General features: G+C 37.6%; 1 protein-coding gene across 1 annotated transcript; it reads left to right on the top strand.

The window, feature by feature from the left end:
• Window positions 1-553: 553 nt before the first annotated feature.
• LOC110068987 (uncharacterized) lies at window positions 554-13,757 on the top strand. The gene is made up of 8 exons (XM_089297664.1): window positions 554-1,355; window positions 2,359-2,634; window positions 4,529-4,629; window positions 5,301-5,384; window positions 7,712-8,332; window positions 9,058-9,123; window positions 9,387-9,497; window positions 10,347-13,757. Exons 1-8 carry the CDS (start codon window positions 884-886, stop codon window positions 10,359-10,361), a joined length of 1,746 nt encoding a protein of 581 aa, XP_089153790.1. The 5' UTR covers window positions 554-883; the 3' UTR covers window positions 10,362-13,757.
• The last annotated feature ends 8,354 nt before the right edge of the window (window positions 13,758-22,111 follow it).

The following is a 22,111-nucleotide window of genomic DNA, read 5'->3' as shown; positions in this document are numbered from 1 at the left end:
TGCGGAGTTCGGCAGTCTTCTGAATCAATTTGTCGGGTACTTTCGCCTCCTTTCTATAGCCCTCGTTAGCTTTGGTTCACGGCATTGTTCGGTATTATTTCACCTCCTTTCTCTAGCCCTTGACTAGCTATAATTCACGGCATTGTTCAGTACTGTTTCGCCTCCTTCCCCAGCGCTGGCCCTCTCAGTCTTTTTCGCGATATTCTTCGCTACTTCTTTGCCTGTTAATTCTTGCTTTCTGTCTTTTGCTTCAGCGTAACCCTGTCTTAAAAATATTAAATCAACCTCCGCTATCGTTTTTCTTTAAAAATCGGGCCAAGAAAAATGGCATTCACCCGCTACCAACTGAGGGTGCATGTCTCTGTCAACCTATTAGCTGGAGTATGGCCGCCATCTTGCGCGACTCCGTCGTCGTCGTCGTCGTCGTCGTCGCCGTCGTGCGTACGCGCCCACGAGCAATACCGCTAGCCATGATAACCATGAGAAAATCAATTCATGGGTTTCCTTTTCTCCCCTATATGGGTATGGGGCTCCGCCGGAGCTCCGCTATAAAATGTATCCGTTCTACACCAACACAGTGCTCATATAGCCGTCGTGGGCGGATTAGCTGAGCAGCTTTAAACGTTTGGACATTATAACGTCTATGAGATCTTGACATTTCTGTGTTTTGTAGAAGATCTCGGATAAGCGTTATAGAACAATCTCATGTGAATTAACGCTGGCTTGAGCGTGACATCTGTTAAAATATTTTTGATTGTCTGTAAATACGAGCTGCTGGCTAAGAGAATTTGAAGTGGTTGGAATTATTTTTAGCCGGAGTGGAGGAAGAAACAGGCCAAAGACCTCAGAGCAAATCCGTTTTCGTGCGATCAGTGAAAGAAATATGGCGGCTCAAGGAGCAAGGTCTTCTGATGGTGATTGTCATGAAAGTGTTCTTGACGACGTTTTCGAACGTTATGGACCGATCGATGTAGAAGCTTTTATTGACTTGCACTTTAAACATGCTTTAAAGGGTGAGGAAGAAATGTTTCCTTCTTATCCTGACGGAACACAGCTTATCGGAAGCAAAGTGGAACTTAAAAATGTGGCGAATGGTTCCTTGGCCACGTTAGAGAGCTTCACGTACTTTGGAACAGATACACAAATAAACTTAGATCACACAATTTCATTGGCGTCGCCACAGGAGGAACTGGAGAGCGATGCCGTGTGTCCTTGCTGTCGACGTGTTTTGGAAAAGGATGGTTTAGACGATTGCCGTACATTTTATGGCGATAACAAGGTCAATAGGGAAACAACAACATCACTGACATTACAGGAGAAGACGAGCGGATGTGATGGCGGTATTGAAATGAGAGGTGTGTATTATAATGTTATTTGTTTTTGTTCGTGCCTAATAGCACGTCTCAATATTACATAAAGGGTATAATTTTTGCACGGTGGTCATGGTTGTTGTGAACTCAGATGACACTCGTCGACTTGTGTTTTAAAGCGGCCTCCTTCTATCGCTCGATCGGGAAATGTTAACACTGGTCGATAGAGTTAGACGGACCATTAAGATTTCTTCCGACGTCTTTGAAAGCTTAGGTTAATTAATGAATCCAGTCGTCTTAATACAGATTAATCTTTGGTCTTAATTTGGAACTGCTAAGCGCTAAACCATTTGGGTAATAGCTTAAATCTTAATGTTTACGCAGCCATATTGACAGTGAGTTGATACAGGTTATTTTGAGGGTGCGGGCCAACGATTGTTGTTCGTAAGCTTACATATTGGTTACAATAAATATTCAACAACACTTCAGGCTTTTTTTATGGGTCGTTATGGTTTTGTGGGATAATAAATTGTTATCAAGTTAACTTGATTAGTTTAACTGGGTGTGTTTGAGGTGTTTTCAAATAAGATATAGGGAAAGCGAGGCAGGAAGTGCAATTTTGCCTGTCACTTTTTTACGCACACCCATTGGTTAATATTCATTGCCAGTAGCAACAGAGGTGCATTGATGACGTCAATGTGATTTGTTGATGACATAATATCACGGAACTCAAAGAATAGACCAAGTGACCGCGATGCTAGCAGGATAGTTTTAATAAAATTTATTGCAGCATAGGCAATTGTTGCCTTTAATTTAATTTCAACTCTATATATCATTTTAAAGAAACTTAAAAGCTCATGATTGTAAATGAGCATGAAATAGGAACTGCTAGTTGTCTTTTATCTTTTCTGTTATTTTCATTTTTTTCTTCCTTTTCTTTCTTCCTTGAAAGTTATTTTGTTGTTTTCATTCATGATTCCTCTCAGGTGGGCAACAGTTGAAGAGAAATTGACAAATTGAAAATAGGACTTGTTTATCTCTCTTATAGAAGAAACTATGGATCCAAGAAAGTTTGTAGTCACAGAATTGCAGCTCTCTGACATAAGTGATGATGTCGGAACTTGCTGGCGGGAATTAGGTCCAAAGCTTAGCATTGCAGCGTCAAAGATTCGCAACCTAGATGAGGAATACAGCCACAATCGCGACAAAGCCAATGCACTTCTGATCATATGGAAGGAGCAAGTGGGGAGTGGTGCGCTAGCAGGACTTCTTGCTGATGCTTTAGAGAGCATTGGAAGAAAAAGTATTGCTGAAAAACTACTTGGTGAGTGGGTGTCCTATGTGAGATAAAAGGGTGCTCTGTATGCAATGCTGCTGAGATGTTTTACCATAAAAGTAGGCCAGGAATATTCATGTATAAGGTTATTTCCCTGATCCTTGATTCTAAATTATTTTTAGAGTACAAGAGTGATACATTTCATCCTGGTTTCATGTAGTATTCATTGTACATTTACCACTCAGCCATGTCAATTACACCATAGCATAAGACTGGGTGTGTTTAAAACATGAAATGGCCAAATGTCACTATGAGTAAGAGTTACTGTGAGATACAGGTGTCTGTAGGGGTTAACCCTTACAATTGTTGAGAGCTGATATCTACAAGCCTGCAAATAACAGTCGGTCATCGGACAATTGTCTGGTAAATTTGAGGTTTTGACAGGTAAAAGCTTAGTCTGGTCGGACACTCTGACCGGGCATTTCTGCTAAACGAAAAATAATGTAATTGGAAATTTGTGGCCGAATATGGAACAAGTTATTTTATCATACTGCCACACAATACTACGCAAAAAGGCTTTGTTATCAGTTTCGTTTTTATTCCATTTCTGAGAAATAATTTTATCATGCCCAATGCGCTGTCTCAAATGTCATGTCGAATCATAAACATGCCATATCAGCGCCACCATTCAAGCTATGTGTTAATTTATGCATTTTGCAGTGGTGTCTTGAAAGATTGAGAAGCCCCATTTAGTCTGAATTACGTTCGTTTGAAAAACTACTTGAATCTGAGGTCTTATATCTTGTTACTCGTTGTTTGTTATCTGCAAGTGTTGTGGTTTTTGGTCGTAATTTGACTCGACTAAAATATTAAATATTATGCAAATTGGATACATGGCCCAAATTCTCATGTTTCATTTATCTGAATGCAATCGCTTTCAAAACTTTAAAACCTCTAGAATGAAACCAAATGTATTACCAGTCCATATGATCAAAAATCAGTTTTATAGCTCTATATAGTTTTTTCTTACGTCTGTGGTACAATTTATTTTGAATTAGTTTCCGTGCCACAGACATTTTCTTCTGAAAAGTGTGAATGTACAAATTAGTCATGCTTTGTAGTCACGGCCACTTCCAATTTGAATTTCATCTAACTACGCAAATTTATTTATTCAATTGACCCCAAAAATTGTCGAGGGAAACTTGCTTTCAGAAAAAGTCGAAGAATTCATTTCAGCCAATTTTCAAGTCTCTGAATATTACTGTGAGTGAGTTTTGGTCAGTTTTAACACTGACAAGCTGTCCACGCGGGAAACTTGATCAAGTGAGTGAAGGCAAACTAGGGGTACAAATGTTTGTAAATTTGTCAATTTTCAAGGGGTAAAATAATACCTGACTTACTGTAAAGGTCTCCTTTCTGGTGCTAGTATCAATTTTACACTCAGTTGACTTTACTTTTAAGCCATTTGAATTTGCAACCAACATTTTAGCGAAGGGTCTGAAATACCGAAATGTCTCAAATGTCTCTTATTTTAAGTTTCTAACGGCAAAAAAGAATTTGTCCGATCTGACTGGCTTTTTGTCAGGTCAAAACTTGTCCTTGGCCTGACAAATTACCTGCTTATACATGTAGACAAAAATTATTTGCAGGCTTGTACAGTGTATCTAGTGTAACTAGTGTAACCTGAGCACTGTTTAGCTAACAAGAGTGCTATTTAGGCTAACTGTAGTACCACATTGTCATTTCACCATTTTGTGTTCTTGCTATAATTATGCCCTATGAGAACAATTTCAGCCTGTTGCTGAGAATCAGGGTTTCCTATAATGTAGATTTTTCCTGTAATTTTCCATGGTACAAATCTGTTAAATTGCAGTGCTTGTGATGTATGGTTTGTGTTACATATTCTGAACTTTCAATGTTGTTTAATATATTTCTTTCCTAGGAGTAAGTGATGTCAAGTTGCCAGCATGCACAACAGTTTCTGAGGGTCACAAAATCAGTTTAACAGTCAAATGTGATTTGGATGCAGAGTTAGACAACAAGGTTAACAGTTCTATCAATAGTAATGTTTAAATGTTTTTAATCTGGTAAATGCTTAAACTGATAGTTAGCTCAGTTGGCCTGTGTTAGTCACTTGATCTTGTCAATCATTAGAATGTCATAGCTGCTCTTGCCTAGCTGAAACATTTGGGCTGGAGCTGTTAACTGAAGCTCAAGACGTGTAAATGATAGTACACTTCAGATTTGCCATTTTCAAGGGAAAACTTGTGGCGATGGCACTTTTATTTTGTTTAAACACATCTTGGAACTGGGCCTGGGAACTATTTGAAACGTCTTCAGAAGTCACAGAATGCCCTTGACGTTTTCAGATATTTTTAGCTGGTCTTTAAAATCCTGGCCCTTCCAGGACAAAAATCTAATGCCTGTAACTCATAAAAAGTTGGTGATATTCTATGCAGTTGGTGCTAACTCTCACAATTGGAAGAAGGATAGTATGAATGTATTTTAAAGAATGCAATAAGATGATTTTGGTCCAGAATGTATAATACGACTCCCCTCCCTCCCCTGTTTCAAGAATCTGAGAACTCTTTCATGCATGGAAGGGTTACGCACACGCTACACGATAAAGGGAAAGATAGATTTTTAACTATTGTAGATTTGTGCTATTTTTGTTGATAATAACACATTTTCATGCTCTTTGTCAATCTTTACAGCTTATGTTGTGTGAAGATGATTATGGGAACAAATACATGTTGAAAGCTGTTAGCAATAATGTTGGAAGTTGGAATTCAGAAGAGGTACTCTGACTGTTAGCACTTCCCTTCTCTCTCTCCTTATACTTACAGTGTACCACCCAGACGATAAATTGAATAGCCTTTGAACGCGAGGGCTTAAACCCGGACTGCTCCATCAGCCGGGAGTCCAGTGCACTAACCATGAGGTCATCTCATGCCTCCTACTCTGATATAACACAAAGCACTATAAAATTCTAATCAACAATGATTTAGATAAACATATACAGGCAAAAACTAACGTTCGCGCTAAAGTCTTTGTCTAACTTATGCAAATTAGAAACTCTGAACTCTTAGTTACTCTTGAAATCGCATATTTAATTAGTTTCCCTTGACAATGGCGCCAAGATGTCGCCGAAATGTCGGATTTATCTATCGTTAGTTTTTGCCTGTATATCACTATAAAATTGATGGATAAAGCCTTGGCTTTAAAAATTAACTACATGTAATGATGATCTCACTTTTTACCCTAAATGAAAGGTACTAAATAATGTTTACTCACTGTATCATTCATTGGCAATCTTGATAATATTAAAATTTATGATATAGATAGGACCCTGCCCACACTCTGATTGGTCAAAACCCATGTTTTATCAGAGTTTAAAAAATAACTGAGATACTATGCATGCTCTGATTGGTCAACAGAGTTGCTAAACCTATGTTCTATTGTACTGGTAAACTACGGTTCCTGATCTATGGCAGCTCTACACAGGAACTAGAGAACTTGGAACTCTAGCGATAACAAATGTAATATAAAACAGTTTTGCCTTTCACTGGCTGAGATATCAATAACACAAATATCTTTTCATTCAACATAGAAATTTGTAAGGAAAAAAGGACCTGAGGTTGGTTTCCATATAAAGCTTTATCTGTTTTTTCCATGGCAAAAATTTTACGCTGACTCTGGTTATGCTTGAGAATTAAAATTAAGGATGTTTTAAATCCTTTTTTCTGGTGCTTTCCATGGTCTGTGGAGGATGGAGTCAGCTGGGCTTAACTGATCAATTTGGGTTGTCAAAAAAGCAGGGAAAATATTTCTTTCTATCAGAAATTTTGAGTCAAAATTCAATACATGGATGCATAACACGATAAATGAATTTGGTTTCCATAAGCTCAGCTTTCAAACAATAGTTTTCATATAGCTAAATACAGAGAAACACGGATTTCATAGCCTTCAGCATACATGTAAGTAAATAAATTCTGAATAACTTTTGGAAGCAGCGTTTCTGTAATTATAACCTTTATGCCATTCACAAAACTTTGGAAAGTTATCGTTAAACACTGCGTTGAATCACTTTGCCAAGCGCATGATCTTTGGACTACTTGCAAACTTTTCGTACAGCCTTTTACTTTCGTGATGACCGATTCCACCTACGAATTGCTGCATTTCCCCATCAGAATATTTGTGAGTTAATTAATATTCTTTTTGCCTTTCATCGATAACCTTTTCCTTTCCTTTCTTAAAACTATCTTGGTGTGAAATGTTTTTGTTGCTTTGCTCTGTGGATTTCGTGTCAGGTGTGGAGTCTGTGCTTTCATTCTTTCAGTCGCCATGATTGGTTTGTCGCATCATCTCATGAATTTGATGAGAATAAGACACTTGATCACGAAAGTACAATAAATTTTCTTCTCATTGACAGGCTTTTTCTGTAGTTATTTCATAAAAGCGATAGACCACCCTTTCTGTGGGTTTACTGGCGCAGTAAACCACTTGGGATGTTGGGAGAACACTCGAAATGCCGGTAAATCACTTGCCTAACGGCTCGTGATTTACAAGCTTTTCTCATGTTCTCCCAACATCCCGTGTGGTTTATTGCGCCAGTAAACCCATAGAGAGAGTGGCCTATTGCTTAAATAAATCGTAGAAAAAGCATGTTTTATTGTTTTTGGCCCCATTTTCTCCAGTCAATATCTTTGTTAGAGATGGTGAAAAACATTTTCTTTGGCACAGAAGAAATTTGTGATTGAGTTCTCTGCGAAGCAGCAGAAAGTTTTGAAGACGAGTCATGCAGCACCTTAGTGGTATTAAATTGCATCAGTTTGTCGATCTGTGTGCTTTGTTGTTTCTGCTCGGCATGTAAAATCTATTTCATAAAGCAAATGAAGAAGCCTAAGCCATGTATTAGACTGTGATAAAACACTCCGGACATTTAAGAACACTCGAGAAATGTAGAAAATACTTGCCTACGGCTCGTGTTTTCTACATTTTCCTCGTGTTCTCAAATGCCCGTCATGTTTTATCACAGTGTAATACATGGCTTAGGCTTCTTTATTTGTTAATTAAATATAACTAGTTGCCAAATTTATCCATTTGCTATGTTTGTGTTTGCCAGATCCAGAAGAACAAGAGATTTTTAGAGGCTGTTGCTGTAGCTGCACAGGACATGGGGAAAACAGCAGAACAGAGACGGCAGGAAAGCTTAAAACGCATTTCTTCAGAGGTTCAAGAACTGAGGCAGAAACTGAAGAGAGTGAAGCTGGACTGTTGTGATGCTGATCTTGACAAGAACGATGGAGTTAAATCTTGTTCTCAAGGTGATGTGCAATCCATAAAAGAGGCAGTGGATTATGAACATGTTAACTCAGTCTCTGAACATTCATCACAAGGTGAAAGTGTGCAGCAATTACTTAAATCATGTGAGGATCAACGTAGGTTTTGTGAGGGGATATATGGAGCTCTCATCAAGCTGGTTGGTGAGGTTGGTCAGCCTAGGGAGGACAATGCCAAGTGTATTCGGCAACTTTGTGACTTTATAAAAGAACTGCAGGACCAGGAAAAGACCTTTTTCTCCAAAATTGAGCAAGTCCGCAGTCAGAGTCAACATTTGGATGAGCTGCAAGTTGCTCAGGTGGAGGAGTTAGACAAATGGAAGAGAGCACAAAAGCAACAGGTAGAGGGAGTCGAAAAGCTCTTGTTGCTCTTGCTTAATCAAGGGACGATGGAAAAAAGACAGGTGAGTTTTGCTAAGGCATTAGCAGGCTCTTCCCCCTGAAATATGCTCTTGAAATTCAGTTCCAAAAAGCAGATTTTGAACTCTATTCAAGGGAAAATTGTGACCATCAATATCAGTGCCTTAACACATGCATACATGTATGGTATAATGAATTACATAGTTACATTCCAAGTGATTTTAATTGTCCAGTGTTATTTCATGACACAGAATTTTGTCAAATTAAGGTAGCTTACAAATTAATCTACATGTATTTGTCCTTGGTATTTTAAATGCACATGTGAAAATCATTCAGTGGAAACCTCTGAAGAATTTATCAATGAAAAATGGCTTCAAACTTTGCTGCCATAGCAACATCAAGGGACGCCACACATACCCAAAGTTTGACATTTTGAGGCTAGTAACGTGAAAACTACTTGGTGGTAGTTTTGCTTTGGATGTACAGTTGTATAAATCATTTTTGTTTGCTGAACAATGCAGACTCGCATGAGCTGGTTCTGAGCTGACTTTAAGGTGGCTCTGAATCCTATGTACTCAGGTTTTAGAACATTGGTAAAACTTTTCTATAGATTCGCCTTAATTTCTTTTTGTATTTCGTGCATTGTATGGATCTGTTGAGGCAGTTGTTTTTCCAGATTTTTCTTTACTTTGGATACATGCTAATAATTTTGTGAGGTTATTAATAAATAATTATAATAACATATACCTTTATTTTAACATCTTTGTAGAAGCTGCTCAACCGCAGATCAGAGCCAATTAAACCAACAACACCATCATCTGGATTTGGAAGAAGGGTAACTAGACTTAATAAATGTTACATGAGTTCATTAATATTTATTGACTGCAGAAATTGACTTTAAATTTCCATCATTTTGCATGTAACCAACATTGGTTTGGAGGGAGTGGGAAAATTTCCCCTAAAGTATCTGAACATATTTGTTGCCCATTGTCAGTACATTGTATAGTTCTTACTGGTATGCTGCCTTAAGATGCAATGCATGAAGGTACTTACTTAATACCTTGATATTTAATGTGTTGATAATTTTTATTTTGCTAGAGAACCAAAACTGACTCGTCAAAGAATTACAGCAAGTCTCAAAGTGACATATCATCACCAGTGTGTGCACGTCGCATGTGTGTAATGGACACAGACAAGAAGAAAGAGAAGGTCAGTCATGTTGTATTGTCATCTTCAATAAACTTGTCTAGTCTTGATGTTTAAGAGAACTACTAAGTTTATTTTTTCCCTGTACATGTAAATAAAAATTGTAACTTGGCATCCTGCTATCTCTAAGGCCATTTATGAGAGAGAATTTGAAAATACATGCCATGGGTGTAAAATTCAGGATTTTTAAAGGGTGTGATTAAATTCTTGGCAAGAGTGAGAATCAAATAACGATCTTTGGCCAAAGTGAAATCTTCTAGAGGGTCTTAGCTAAGGCTTTATTCCCTCCTTCATCTTCTGCTGTCTTCTGTCAAACAAGGAGAGAAGAAACTACTCTGAAACCTTGAAATAATTTGCACTCATGAGGAGTTTTACATAGTCACTATAAACAACAATATCATGTTTCATTTTCTTTTCAAACACCCAGGCCTCCTTGGCCTTTGGAATACACTGATTTTGGTGCAAAATTATTTTTGCCCATGGAGATTGGAGAGATACGTTTTATTGGTAATGCTATAGAAAGTGGACAGGATATAATTCAAACTTCAAACTAGCAACACAACAGCAACACCCTGGGTACTGGGCACTGACAGCCACTTTAGGTTCAGTTAAGCCCTCTCTACCTTATTGTTGTCTGGTACATACAACTGTTGTCCTTGTATATTCTCAGTGCATTGTTTTTGTATTGTTTTGCTGATTAGTTAATTGTGTTAGTGAGATAATTTTTTCTGCCTGTTCGGCTATTTATACATCCTAATAATAATTGCAGGTATTGCAGAAAGGGCAGCTTGGAAAATTGATTTTCTTTGCACTATGTTTTCATACTGATATTAATATTATGTTCCTTTGTAGAAAGACAACCCGTGAAAATTGCAAGTTAGAACTGATAACAAAAGAAGCAAAGAATTCAAGAAATTTTGTATGTCAGAATACAGGCCATGTCAGACAAGTTCTTGCTAATCTCCAATGATGTCCAACTGAGAAGATGCAAGAGTTTGGAGGCATTCCAGGTGATTTAATGACTAATTAGTAATTCATTACTCGGTTATGATTACAAGTTTGATTTAGTTTTTAGTAACAAGTGCATACACCTGTACTGTAGGCTATTTTAGCTAGACATCATGACTTATGTAGATTTTTTGTAGTGCATTAAACATGAATTGTGTTTGTTCAATAAAAGAACCAGTGTTCACTTGTTAGTCATTAGTGAGAGATCACAATATGGATCAAGTGGACACATACATGTATAGGGGTGGCAAATGGTCCCTCAAAAACCATGCATGTCACAACATTTTCATCAAATTTCGTGGGTCTGACAGTCTCATGTTTTTAACAGTTATGTGCTTCTCGCAGTCTTGAGTTTTCTGCACAGCTGTCTTAAAGACTTGATTTTTTTGCAAGGCTAAGAAAGTCTTGAAGTCACACTTATTTTAATAGTTGTTTTGTTTTTATAAAATAGTTAATGATTAATAATTAATAATTAGAGTCTGAATGTCTTAAGCTTTGAATTCTTAGTCTCACAATTCAAAAAGTCAAAATGTCTCAGGCTCCCAAAGAAAAACACTAGACTCGTCTTCTTGCAAAGTCTGGCATTTACCATTTGCCACCCCAATGTATTGTACATGTACATGTAGTGCTGTATATTAATTGTTTAACCTATAGGGTAAATCAGATTAAATTTTTAATAAATGGATTTTGCAAATTGTCAGCATAACTCCACCTTGATACACTTTTTTCTAAGAGTTTATTATTTTTTTAAATCTGGAGAGATTCCCATGTTCCCTGTGTATATTTGTCAGAGTATTTTGCTCCAGTTATAGGGAACAGGATCCCGAGTGTTTTTGTTTTTGTTTTTTTGTTTTTTAATTGACACTGGTAGTGGAAACCAAAAATGTACTTTTAAGCAAGCATGTATTCTATACATGTATGCACTGTAATCTTAAAGTTCAGATGACCAATGTTATTGGGGCTTAAGGCAGAATATTATCATTCCAAGAAGAATTTCTATTGTTTTTCAATCGCCATACATGTATTCCTGTTGATGTTCATTTCTCTTTTTTCTGTGATCAATATTTAATATTCCCAGAATATAAAATTGAAATATTCAATATTCTGCCATAGGAAACCCAGGAAACATCAATTTTTTTGGAGGTGATGTGACAATTGTTTTCATTTTGACTTTTTTGTTACTTCGTGTTAATGTATCAGACGATAAGGAAACACTTGCACAAATGTACATCTCCTAGGAAATGGTACTGATTAAGTTAGAGGGTGTAGGAAGGGTTTTCTTCCATTATATGCTAACATAGATAATATTTAGATTAATTTCCTAATAGTGAGTGTTTCCAGAAAATTGGCTTTTACCAGTTAATTGTTTCACGTGAACTATACCATAATATAACAGGGGAGTGGTTAAATTATTCAGTATTGGTGCTGATTTGGTCAAATTTTGTTTGAAACAGTTATCCTAGATGGAAGCATACTTTGTTTGAAATACATGTAGACGGTCGTTGAACACATTATTTGTTCAGTGTGCATAGTTGCTAGGATGTAAACATATGTGTATTGTGTTTGAAAGAGTAGTTATTAACGACAAACAAGAAATTGTTTGAAAACTGTACTTTTCATTAATTAGGATGTGGTCATAGTTTATTTTAAATAGTTTTAATAACGATATCACTGTGTGTGTTCATTACTTGGGTGTGTTTTGTTTCAAACAAACTACTGAATCATGAAGACAAGGAAATAAGTTTGCCTGTGAAAATAAGCCACTGAATAAGAATGTAAACAAAGTGCACTGTTAAGTTAAAACATAGGCAAGTTTATGGGACAGTGGAAGCTGGTCTTCAAACTCCCACTGCGGGCAGTTTAAATGAAACTCATAAGCTGGCTAGTAGAGCAGTTTTCAATTGAGTGTTGCAAAACCAATTCCAAAGTAATTACTCTAGCCAATCACAAAGGACAAAAACATTACAGCAAACCAATCAAAACTCAAAGTAATTACATGTAGCTTATGCACATTACAGGAAAACGATTGCAAGGGGTTTTGGTTTTACAGATTTTACTTTATGATTGGATGAAAAAGTGGTGCGAGTTTTTTAAGGCAATCATGTAGTGTAGTTGATTCAGAACCAATTACTTTTCAACACTCAAGTGAAAACTGCTCTATGTAGCAACAATTAGTGCTTTTGTTTTGAAATTATTATCAGTTTTCAAATCAAACATAAATCTAAGCAGTCAATTTATTACAGCTTGACTTTCAGCTGCCTTCTCTGGTTACTACGGCAGGGAAGTGTGACAGTCAACCTACAATTGTGTACCAAATGAATTTGATGTACATGAAATTTAATTTTCAAAGGGGATATTTATTTTTATTGGCAATTATGGGGGATAATGTAGTGACTATGCAAATCACTCAAAGTGCAAATGTGTTTAAGCTGGAGTACATTTCTTATTTTTCTGTGGGGCAAAGAAAGTAATTTTGCTTTACATGTAAGAACTGTATTTTTGATAGTGCAGTTGAATTGTATTAATTCTGAGTGAAGATATAGTATATATTATTAGAGAGAATTAGAGAGAAGTTTTGTATGAAGGTTGTGAATGTTTGTAAGACATGAATTTTACTTTTTATTTTATTTTATTTTTTACCATACAGTCATGTGGCTTTTATCATGTGTTAGTCACGTAGTTTGTTGGATTTGTCAAACTATCTTCTACATGAAAGATTGCATGACAAAACAAGCGAACATCTTTATAAGAGTTTATAGTGATAATAAAGGTGTACGAAAGATTTACTAGAGTTTACTGGTTGGCCTTGTTGTTTCTCAATAAAACTTCAGGCCAGGTTTGTTCAAAGGGTGGATAGCACTTGATCTACTGTGTTAGGGTATGTCATAATCCGGTGGTTAAGTCTTGGCTATAGGGCTGAACCATTTGATACCAATAGCACCACTAGATTGTGATTTACCCAGTGAATAGCATTGTTTTCTTTGAACAAATTTAAAGCGAAGTAAGCTATTAACCATAAAGAGATACCTTTGCACTATTGATTAAAGGTCAGTATTTTTACATGTACCAGAAAGTATAAGTCCAACACGACATGGCAGTCTTCCAGTTGTGCGTGGCATACATTTCTTGTGATTGAGAGGTTGTACTTGCAAAATGGCTTGCTTGCAACTAAGCCACCTATATTAGTTGATATTGCTCTTTTACAATATTCCTCTTTGTATGCCAATTTAGTGGAATAAATTGGAATTCATTTCACATGCTTGTTGGAGTTATTAATTTACATAATTCCGTGGTCTCTAGTTTTGATTATACCTAGACAACCCTTTGTGTAAGCTGGTTTCAAGTGTGAACTTACACTTGTGTACTCATGCAGAGTGTTTTGATGAATGGAACAAATTTCAGTACGACTTAGGGACCGTTCATTTTTTATGAGGGAGGGGGGGCTGGTGGGATTTGGGAAGCACCATTTAAAAATCGCATGACCCCCCCTCAGCTTACCAATTTTTTCACATGGCCCCCCCTTTATAGCGGTCATTTTTTGGGATGACCCCCCCCCAAAAAAAAAATTGAACAAACAATATTTAGATTTCAACTTTTTTAATATTTCTCTATTATCCCCCTACTTCACGTTATTGTGCTCACTATGAAGACAATATTTACAATCCCTATACGACAGAGAGCTGTTGTTTAAAAAACAAATCAAAAGAAAGAGAAGTGAATTTCGGATCTCCTAGTTATGGCTCGCCCTGAGCGTGTGGCATTTGGCCTCTCATTGGCATCTTCCTCCTCTGAATTGATGAATGCAAGAATGACGTCATTTGAGTCATCTTCTCCCCCAGAGTCAATGGCATCACTGTCATACTCATCATTGTCACTTTCATCTGTTTCACTGCTGTCAGCACTTGCCCTGTTGTCACTTTGTGTCAATGTCCTGGCATTTCTCAGTGTTGGTTGGCCAGCTCTGAGAGGACTCTTCTGCTGCAAGCACGAATATCTTACAATTGCCTTTACTTTCTCACTCTTGCTGCTTTTTAAATGCGCAAAATTCCAAAATGCGCAATAATGGCGAAAGCGACGAGTCGTTTAAGAAAAGGTTTACAGCTGAACGATCCAGGCAGTTTGACATCTTACAAGCAAAAGAAGCAGTCTTTCTAAGTGCGGATGGCTGTTCAGAAAGGGTGGGTGAGTTTTCCGTGCCAGGGTACCAGTTGAAGCCCAGTGATGGAAGAAAACTGAACTTCTCCATCAAACAGCTCAGAGCAATTGTGGAAAAGTTGAATGTCGTATTGAAAGATGTAAAGGAACATGATTCCACACTCTTTCAGTCCAATGGGCTTGCTTTAAAGCAGGGCGAAGAATTTGCCCACAGTTTTAATGTAAAGCAGATCAAATGTATAGAAGCTAAGTTGACGAAGGTCACGCAGGACATGGAAGCACTAGAAAATAAGAAGAGCAATTATAACAGCATATTCAAGGGCACACTCAAACAGTACATCAACAAAAGGAGAAGGAAAAAAGAAAACCGCAGAAAGTCAAATGAAAGAAAGAGGAAGCGGACTGAAAACAACGTCCAACGAGTTTATGGAATCTGTGTTGGAAACCCGCTAGGAAATGATCTTCCACAATGCCTTGTGTACCCTCTTAGAACGGCCGTCCCGGAAGAGTGTATTAAAGTTGAGGATGTTGCTACGTCGTTATTTAGAAGAGATGGGCCATACATCGCACAGCTCTTGGAAGGGAATTATTTCACCACAAACCTTGAGCAGGAAGTCAGAGATTATGTTTACACCTTCATGTACCCTGAAGAGTACACTCTGACGGAAAGCATTGCTGCTTCTTGCAGCATTGGTGAAAGAGACTCCCATAGCAGCACAAGCGGCGACGAAGAACTCGATGACAGCGAAGATGAAGATGAGTGCCAGTGAAAGTTGCATTCGAAAATAACAGTGTTAAATACTTCTTTTCAGTAGCTACAAATGCTTTTTGTGGCCAAACGTTTTTTTAAAGCAGAAGGAAAGTTTGTAATAAATTTGTATCCTGCCTTCTATGTTTATTCTATAGCAATTTTTTTGATATTCAAACGTTATGCCATTTTAAAGTTTTACTAAAATATTTCACGTGACCCCCCCTTTTTCCCTTATTTTTTTGGGATGGCCCCCCCTCGAAAGCCATTTTTTTTCGCATGGCCCCCCCCCAAATCCCACCAGCCCCCCCTACCTTATAAAAAATGAACGGTCCCTTAGCTTGTCTCCTGTAACTTCCGGTTTTGGAAATCCCTAGAAATACCCCAACCTGTGAAAAGGATGTAGCTCACACGGGCAGCCCGAGCTACCTTATGCAAAGCGATTGTAACATTATCCACCCAAGAACAAGGGGTCTCTGTACATTCATACATATGTATGTATTATGGGATTACCCTAGGGATTACCCCAGCCAGACCCTGGGATCATCCCCTTGGGGGGAACCCTGTCCATAAAAGTTGGGGGTGCTCGTCGGAAATTTTGAAAAGAACCCCCGAGAAGTACTAAAATCCTGTTTTGTGAGGGTGGCTTGAAAACTTTTTCTCCCCTAAGGGACCGTTCATTTTTTATAAGGTAGGGGGGGCTGGTGGGATTTGGGGGGGGGCCATGCGAAAAAAAATGGCTTTCGAGGGGGGGCCATCCCAAAAAAATAAGGGAAAAAGGGGGGGTCACGTGAAATATTTTAGTAAAACTTTAAAATGGCATAATGTTTGAATATCAAAAAAATTGCTATAGAATAAACATAGAAGGCAGGATACAAATTTATTACAAACTTTCCTTCTGCTTTAAAAAAACGTTTGGCGACAAAAAGCATTTGTAGCTACTGAAAAGAAGTATTTAACACTGTTATTTTCGAATGCAACTTTCACCGGCACTCATCTTCATCTCCGCTGTCGTCGAGTTCTTCGTCGCCGCTTGTGCTGCTATGGGAGTCTCTTTCACCAATGCTGCAAGAGGCAGCAATGCTTTCCGTCAGAGTGTACTCTTCAGGGTACATGAAGGTGTAAACATAATCTCTGACTTCCCGCTCAAGGTTGGTGGGGATTCTGCTTCTTGCAGCATTGGTGAAATAATTTCCTTCCAAGAGCTGGGCGATGTATGGCCCATCTCTTCTAAATATCGACGTGGCAACATCCTCAACTTTAAGACACTCTTCCGGGACGGCCGTTCTAGGAGGGTACACAAGGCATTGTGGAAGATCATTTCCTAGCGGGTTTCCAACACAGATTCCATAAACTCGTTGGACGTTGTTTTCAGTCCGCTTCCTCTTTCTTTCATTTGACTTTCTGCGGTTTTCTTTTTTCCTTCTCCTTTTGTTGATGTGCTGTTTGAGTATGCCTTTGAATATGCTGTTATAATTGCTCTTCTTATTTTCTAGTGCTTCCATGTCCTGCGTGACCTTCGTCAACTTAGCTTCTATACATTTGATCTGTTTTACATTAAAACTGTGGGCAAATTCTTCGCCCTGCTTTAAAGCAAGCCCATTGGACTGAAAGAGTGTGGAATCGTGTTTCTTTACATCTTTCAATATGACATTCAACTTTTTCACCATTGCTCTGTGCTCTTTGATGGAGAAGTTCAGTTTTCTTCCATCACTGGGCTTCAACTGGTACCCTTGCATGGAAAACTCACTCGCCCTTTCTGAACAGCCATCCGCACCTAGAAAAATTGCTCCTTTTGCTTGTAAGATGTCAAACTGCCTGGATCGTTCAGCTGTAAACCTTTTCTTAAACGACTCGTCGCTTTCGCCATTATTGCGCATTTTGGAATGAGCCTCTTTCATGATGCTCATGTAGTAATGCGCTCTTTCCCCGATTGGATTCACAATATAAAGAAGAAAGAGCATGGAAGTGGCAGGCTGGTTTTATCTGACCCAGAGAGCGTTGCTCTATTTGCAGATAAGTTTATTCTCAAATCGAAGTTTGTGGTGGATTATCTTCAGCATCTTGAAGTGCTGGAATTTAAAAGGAAAAAGAGGGCAGAAGAAAAGGCAAAGTTAAGTAGGGAGGAGGATTATCCTTGGACTGAGTTGTGCGAAGGTCTAACCAAGCTTAAAAAGCTACGTGTTCCAGAACTAAACAAGAAGATCTGTTAGATCTTAAAACCGCGCTTTTAAAATTTAACTATTTTCTTAGCACTACAGTTGCAACGCAGTGTACATTCGAAAGTAATCCTTGATGATTCATTGATTACTGTAGACATCACATCACTTGATCAACACAGACTGTACTATTGCACCATCAGTCGTAGCCCTTGCGAAATCTCCGATGACGTAATAGTGTTAATCTGGAACTTTCTTTGGGATATGTATGGGCATGAAGATACGAACACTATTAACAACAGCTTTCTTTCTTAAAAGTCAAGTTTAAATTTAATATTTTCCTTGAGTAAAGGGCTAGCAAAGAAGTCACACGAGTCACATAATTCAAGAATTGCGTTATCGACAGCTATCTTTAGTACGGTGGTTATTTCCCTACCAATGACGTAATCATTGCATGTCCTGACATGTTCTTTGCTTGGCTTGCAAATATTTCATTTTCCTTCCGATCTATGAACTCGCTGCGATGAAAGAGCCAAAGAATTTACTTCATTTGCCTAAAACCACAAGAAATACTCGCAAACTTGCAAATAAATTAATGACCGTCGCTTCTGGCGAAATAAACTTCCAAAGTAAACACGATCTTATTAGTCACGTAGCGAAAGTGAAAGCTGCAACGTTAACGCATTCCATGGCTGACGTAATACCTTTTTTTAGCGTATTTATTAATCCCTTTGAATCCAACGCTTCGATAAAACCAAAAGAAAATATATTTTACCCACAACAAAGGAAACAATATCCGTAAAATTATCCGTGTATTGATGTTTTAACAGCTTCTGGCGGAAAAAACATCACACGTTGCGTGACTCGGAATTTGGTCGAGCGGAGGTCTGCGTCTGGTCACCGACAAAAAAAAAAAAAATAAACCACGGGTAAACCTAGAACCGCGCTCGGCTATGGTTAGCCAAATGTTGCAAAATTCAACAACTTGGACCTTCATATTCAACAACTTATATTTATGTTCAACAACATATATTTATATTCAACATTTTATATTTATATTCAACGATACGCATTTTCTTTCAACTTCAACCCAAATTATTTTCATTCAACAAAACTATTTGTTCAACTTCAACCAAAAATAATTTCATTCAACAAAAATATTTGTTCAACTTCAACCGAAAATAATTTCATTCAACAACAATATTTGTTCAACTTCAACACAGATTATTTTCATTCAACAAAAATATTTGTTCAACTTCAACCAAAAATAATTGCATTCAACAAAATTATTTGTTCAACTTCAACCACAATTATTTTTATTCAACAATAAAGTTCCCGGACATTCAAAATATCGTCATTCAACAAAATTCCCCGTCCCTCCCCCTGAACTACCCCGAACGCTGTCACAAATCCCTAGTGTTTTGGGTACCCAAAGCACTGAAAGCGTAAAACTGATGCAAGTGAAATCATCCACAATTCTGCTCAAGACCCATTTATCCTCTTACGAAGCTTTGTCTCGATAAATTAAAGCGTTCTTTAGCTTGATATAAACACGATACGTCTCTGAAAATAGTCGCAATTCATAACAGACTGTCTGATCCGAGTCCGCAGTTATAACGACATATAAAACCGAATTCACGCGCCAAAGATCCTTGTATGAACATGCGCTTGGTGCCTATCGATAACCCTTGAAATGCACGTTATTTAAAACGAGCAAGACGCTTTCTAAACCTCCGATAGTGCGGCGATTAAAATCAATATACGAACGAACGGCCGTCACGCAATATGCAGGTCTCAAGCTGTGACCGACTTCTGTATGTGTTGCCTGTCGGAAATAAACTCTGGCTTAGACTTGTTTGTCGCTCTTTCCTTGACCATCCCTTCTAGTGTACGTAGATTTTGCCAGCGAACAGTTCTCTATGCCATTAAATAAGTTTTTTGTTTCGGAGACAAAACCAAAATAAATATAAATAAAGTATAGACAAGGCTAATCTTTGGAAAGTCTTAGACTTGTTTATTTCTCGCTCTTTCCTTAACCATCCCTCCTATTAGATTTTGCCATTAAAGCAGTTTTTTTTCTTCGGAGACAATTCTATAAAAAATACAAATAAAGTAGACAAGACTCAGTTCTTTGAACACTGGGAAAGTGGGATACTTAAATCCCGGGTAATATATGGGTATCCCTTTCCAATATGCTTGTTTGTTATCGTTTCTTTAATTCAGGGTAGCCAAATCGACCGAGGATTAAAAGGCAAAGCAAACCTTTTATATCTTCATCTTATATATTCCGGCAAAATCTACGTACACTAGAAGGGATGGTCAAGGAAAGAGCGACAAACAAGTTTTATATGTCGTTATAACTGCGGACTCGGATCAGACAGTCTGTTATGAATTGCGACTATTTTCAGAGACGTATCGTGTTTATATCAAGCTAAAGAACGCTTTAATTTATCGAGACAAAGCTTCGTAAGAGGATAAATGGGTCTTGAGCAGAATTGTGGATGATTTCACTTGCATTAGTTTTACGCTTTCAGTGCTTTGGGTACCCAAAACACTAGGGATTTGTGACAGCGTTCGGGGTAGTTCAGGGGGAGGGACGGGGAATTTTGTTGAATGACGATATTTTGAATGTCCGGGAACTTTATTGTTGAATAAAAATAATTGTGGTTGAAGTTGAACAAATAATTTTGTTGAATGCAATTATTTTTGGTTGAAGTTGAACAAATATTTTTGTTGAATGAAAATAATCTGTGTTGAAGTTGAACAAATATTGTTGTTGAATGAAATTATTTTCGGTTGAAGTTGAACAAATATTTTTGTTGAATGAAATTATTTTTGGTTGAAGTTGAACAAATAGTTTTGTTGAATGAAAATAATTTGGGTTGAAGTTGAAAGAAAATGCGTATCGTTGAATATAAATATAAAATGTTGAATATAAATATATGTTGTTGAACATAAATATAAGTTGTTGAATATGAAGGTCCAAGTTGTTGAATTTTGCAACATTTGGCTAACCATACTCGGCCCATGGCCGCGCGGTTAACAAGTACTCAAACCACCACGGCTGAAGCAGCATTTGAAAAGCAGCAAGAGTGAGAAAGTAAAGGCAATACACCGATTCCAGAAAAAAACCGGAAGTTGCACGCAAGCGAGGCTTAATAGCCCTCGAGCTTTCAAAATGGCGGACGAAATGCTGGGGAAGAACGAAAAAATTCGAATGTATGTAGGTTAGAGCTACTTGTCTGGAGCAAATGTGGTAAAGAAAAGGAAAAGAGTTGGACACAAATGTTGTGCGGCTGCAAACTCTAATAATCGAAGCAAAAACCGACTGAGTTTCCTTCGGACAAGCTAGCCAGATAAACAAAGAAGAAAAAACTGGGAAATACTTATGCAAAGGGGAGATGTCTATTTTACCTCGGTAGGAAATAATTTTTGTTTTTCCGAGTACTTCTTGCCAAGTGATTTTAAACTGAGTACACTTTTTGAAACTGGGAGCCGTACCCTCGGCTTTCCCTTGGGCAAAAGTTGATGAGGAATCTCTGTGTAGAGCAAAATATGTGATGCATCTGAGTCTGGCATATGAATACCCATCAGCTTCAATCAACTTAGGAATTAATCAGTTTTCATGCCTCTGAGGTAAACAAAAAAGTTTCCCAAAAACAATGTTGAATGTGGAAGGACATTAGTGATTTAAATACAGCCATTGATGAATTTTGAATATTTTTTACTCGCTTAATATTTCAGCAAGATCTGGCTTTTAGGTTTAATGTTTCAGAACTAGTAGTGTCAGATAAATTATTGCATGGGCCAATTTCCTGTACTTGATGTTGGGGAGCCAGCCCATTAATTATTTACCTGAAGTTTTCCTAGGCTGAATTTGAAAACATAAGGTGCAGAATAGACTGCAGAGAGATAACAGGTCAGACACCCAAGACCTGGACATCCAAAAGTGAACTTTACTCTGAATAAGTCTGACAACACATTTTAAGGCCTAGTAGGAATTTTCCTTAATGTCGTAGATTTGATAGACAGCTTGTACTGGCAAGCAGGAAGGTTATAATCTTCATCCATTCTATGCAACCAAGTAAATCAGAACTGACTATAATTTTAATACCAATTAAAATTATGAAGACTGTTTTCCAACCATGAACCAGAACTGCAAATGTAAGAATACAAGCTGAAATGGCTATTAGGAGAATAAATGGATGGCATGTATTTGATGGTGTAACTCCACTAAGGTTGTGTAGAGTTGTTAATCAACCCTGGATAGTGAGCTATTTGCTTGTAAACTGGCAGAAAAAAGTTATCTGATGTTTATTTGTCATTTGGTAGTGACTTTAAACAGAGTACATGATATTGTTCATCAGTGGTAATTAAATATTTGGTGATTTCCACCGTACTGAAATTGTGCATTATGTGGCTTCATGTTCTATTTTCTGGCACAGGGTGTAACATAGAAGGACACATGGTAGAGCTGGTGTGTAATTTTGCTAATAACATAAAAGTGCAATTGAATTTGACCTCATTGAGAATTTCCTACATTGTAT

This window comes from Orbicella faveolata, unplaced genomic scaffold (assembly GCF_042242905.1).
Source record: "Orbicella faveolata isolate gen_17 unplaced genomic scaffold, um_ofav_v1 contig_3, whole genome shotgun sequence".
NCBI lineage: Eukaryota > Metazoa > Cnidaria > Anthozoa > Scleractinia > Merulinidae > Orbicella > Orbicella faveolata.
This window is presented reverse-complemented; position numbering and strand designations above follow the sequence as displayed.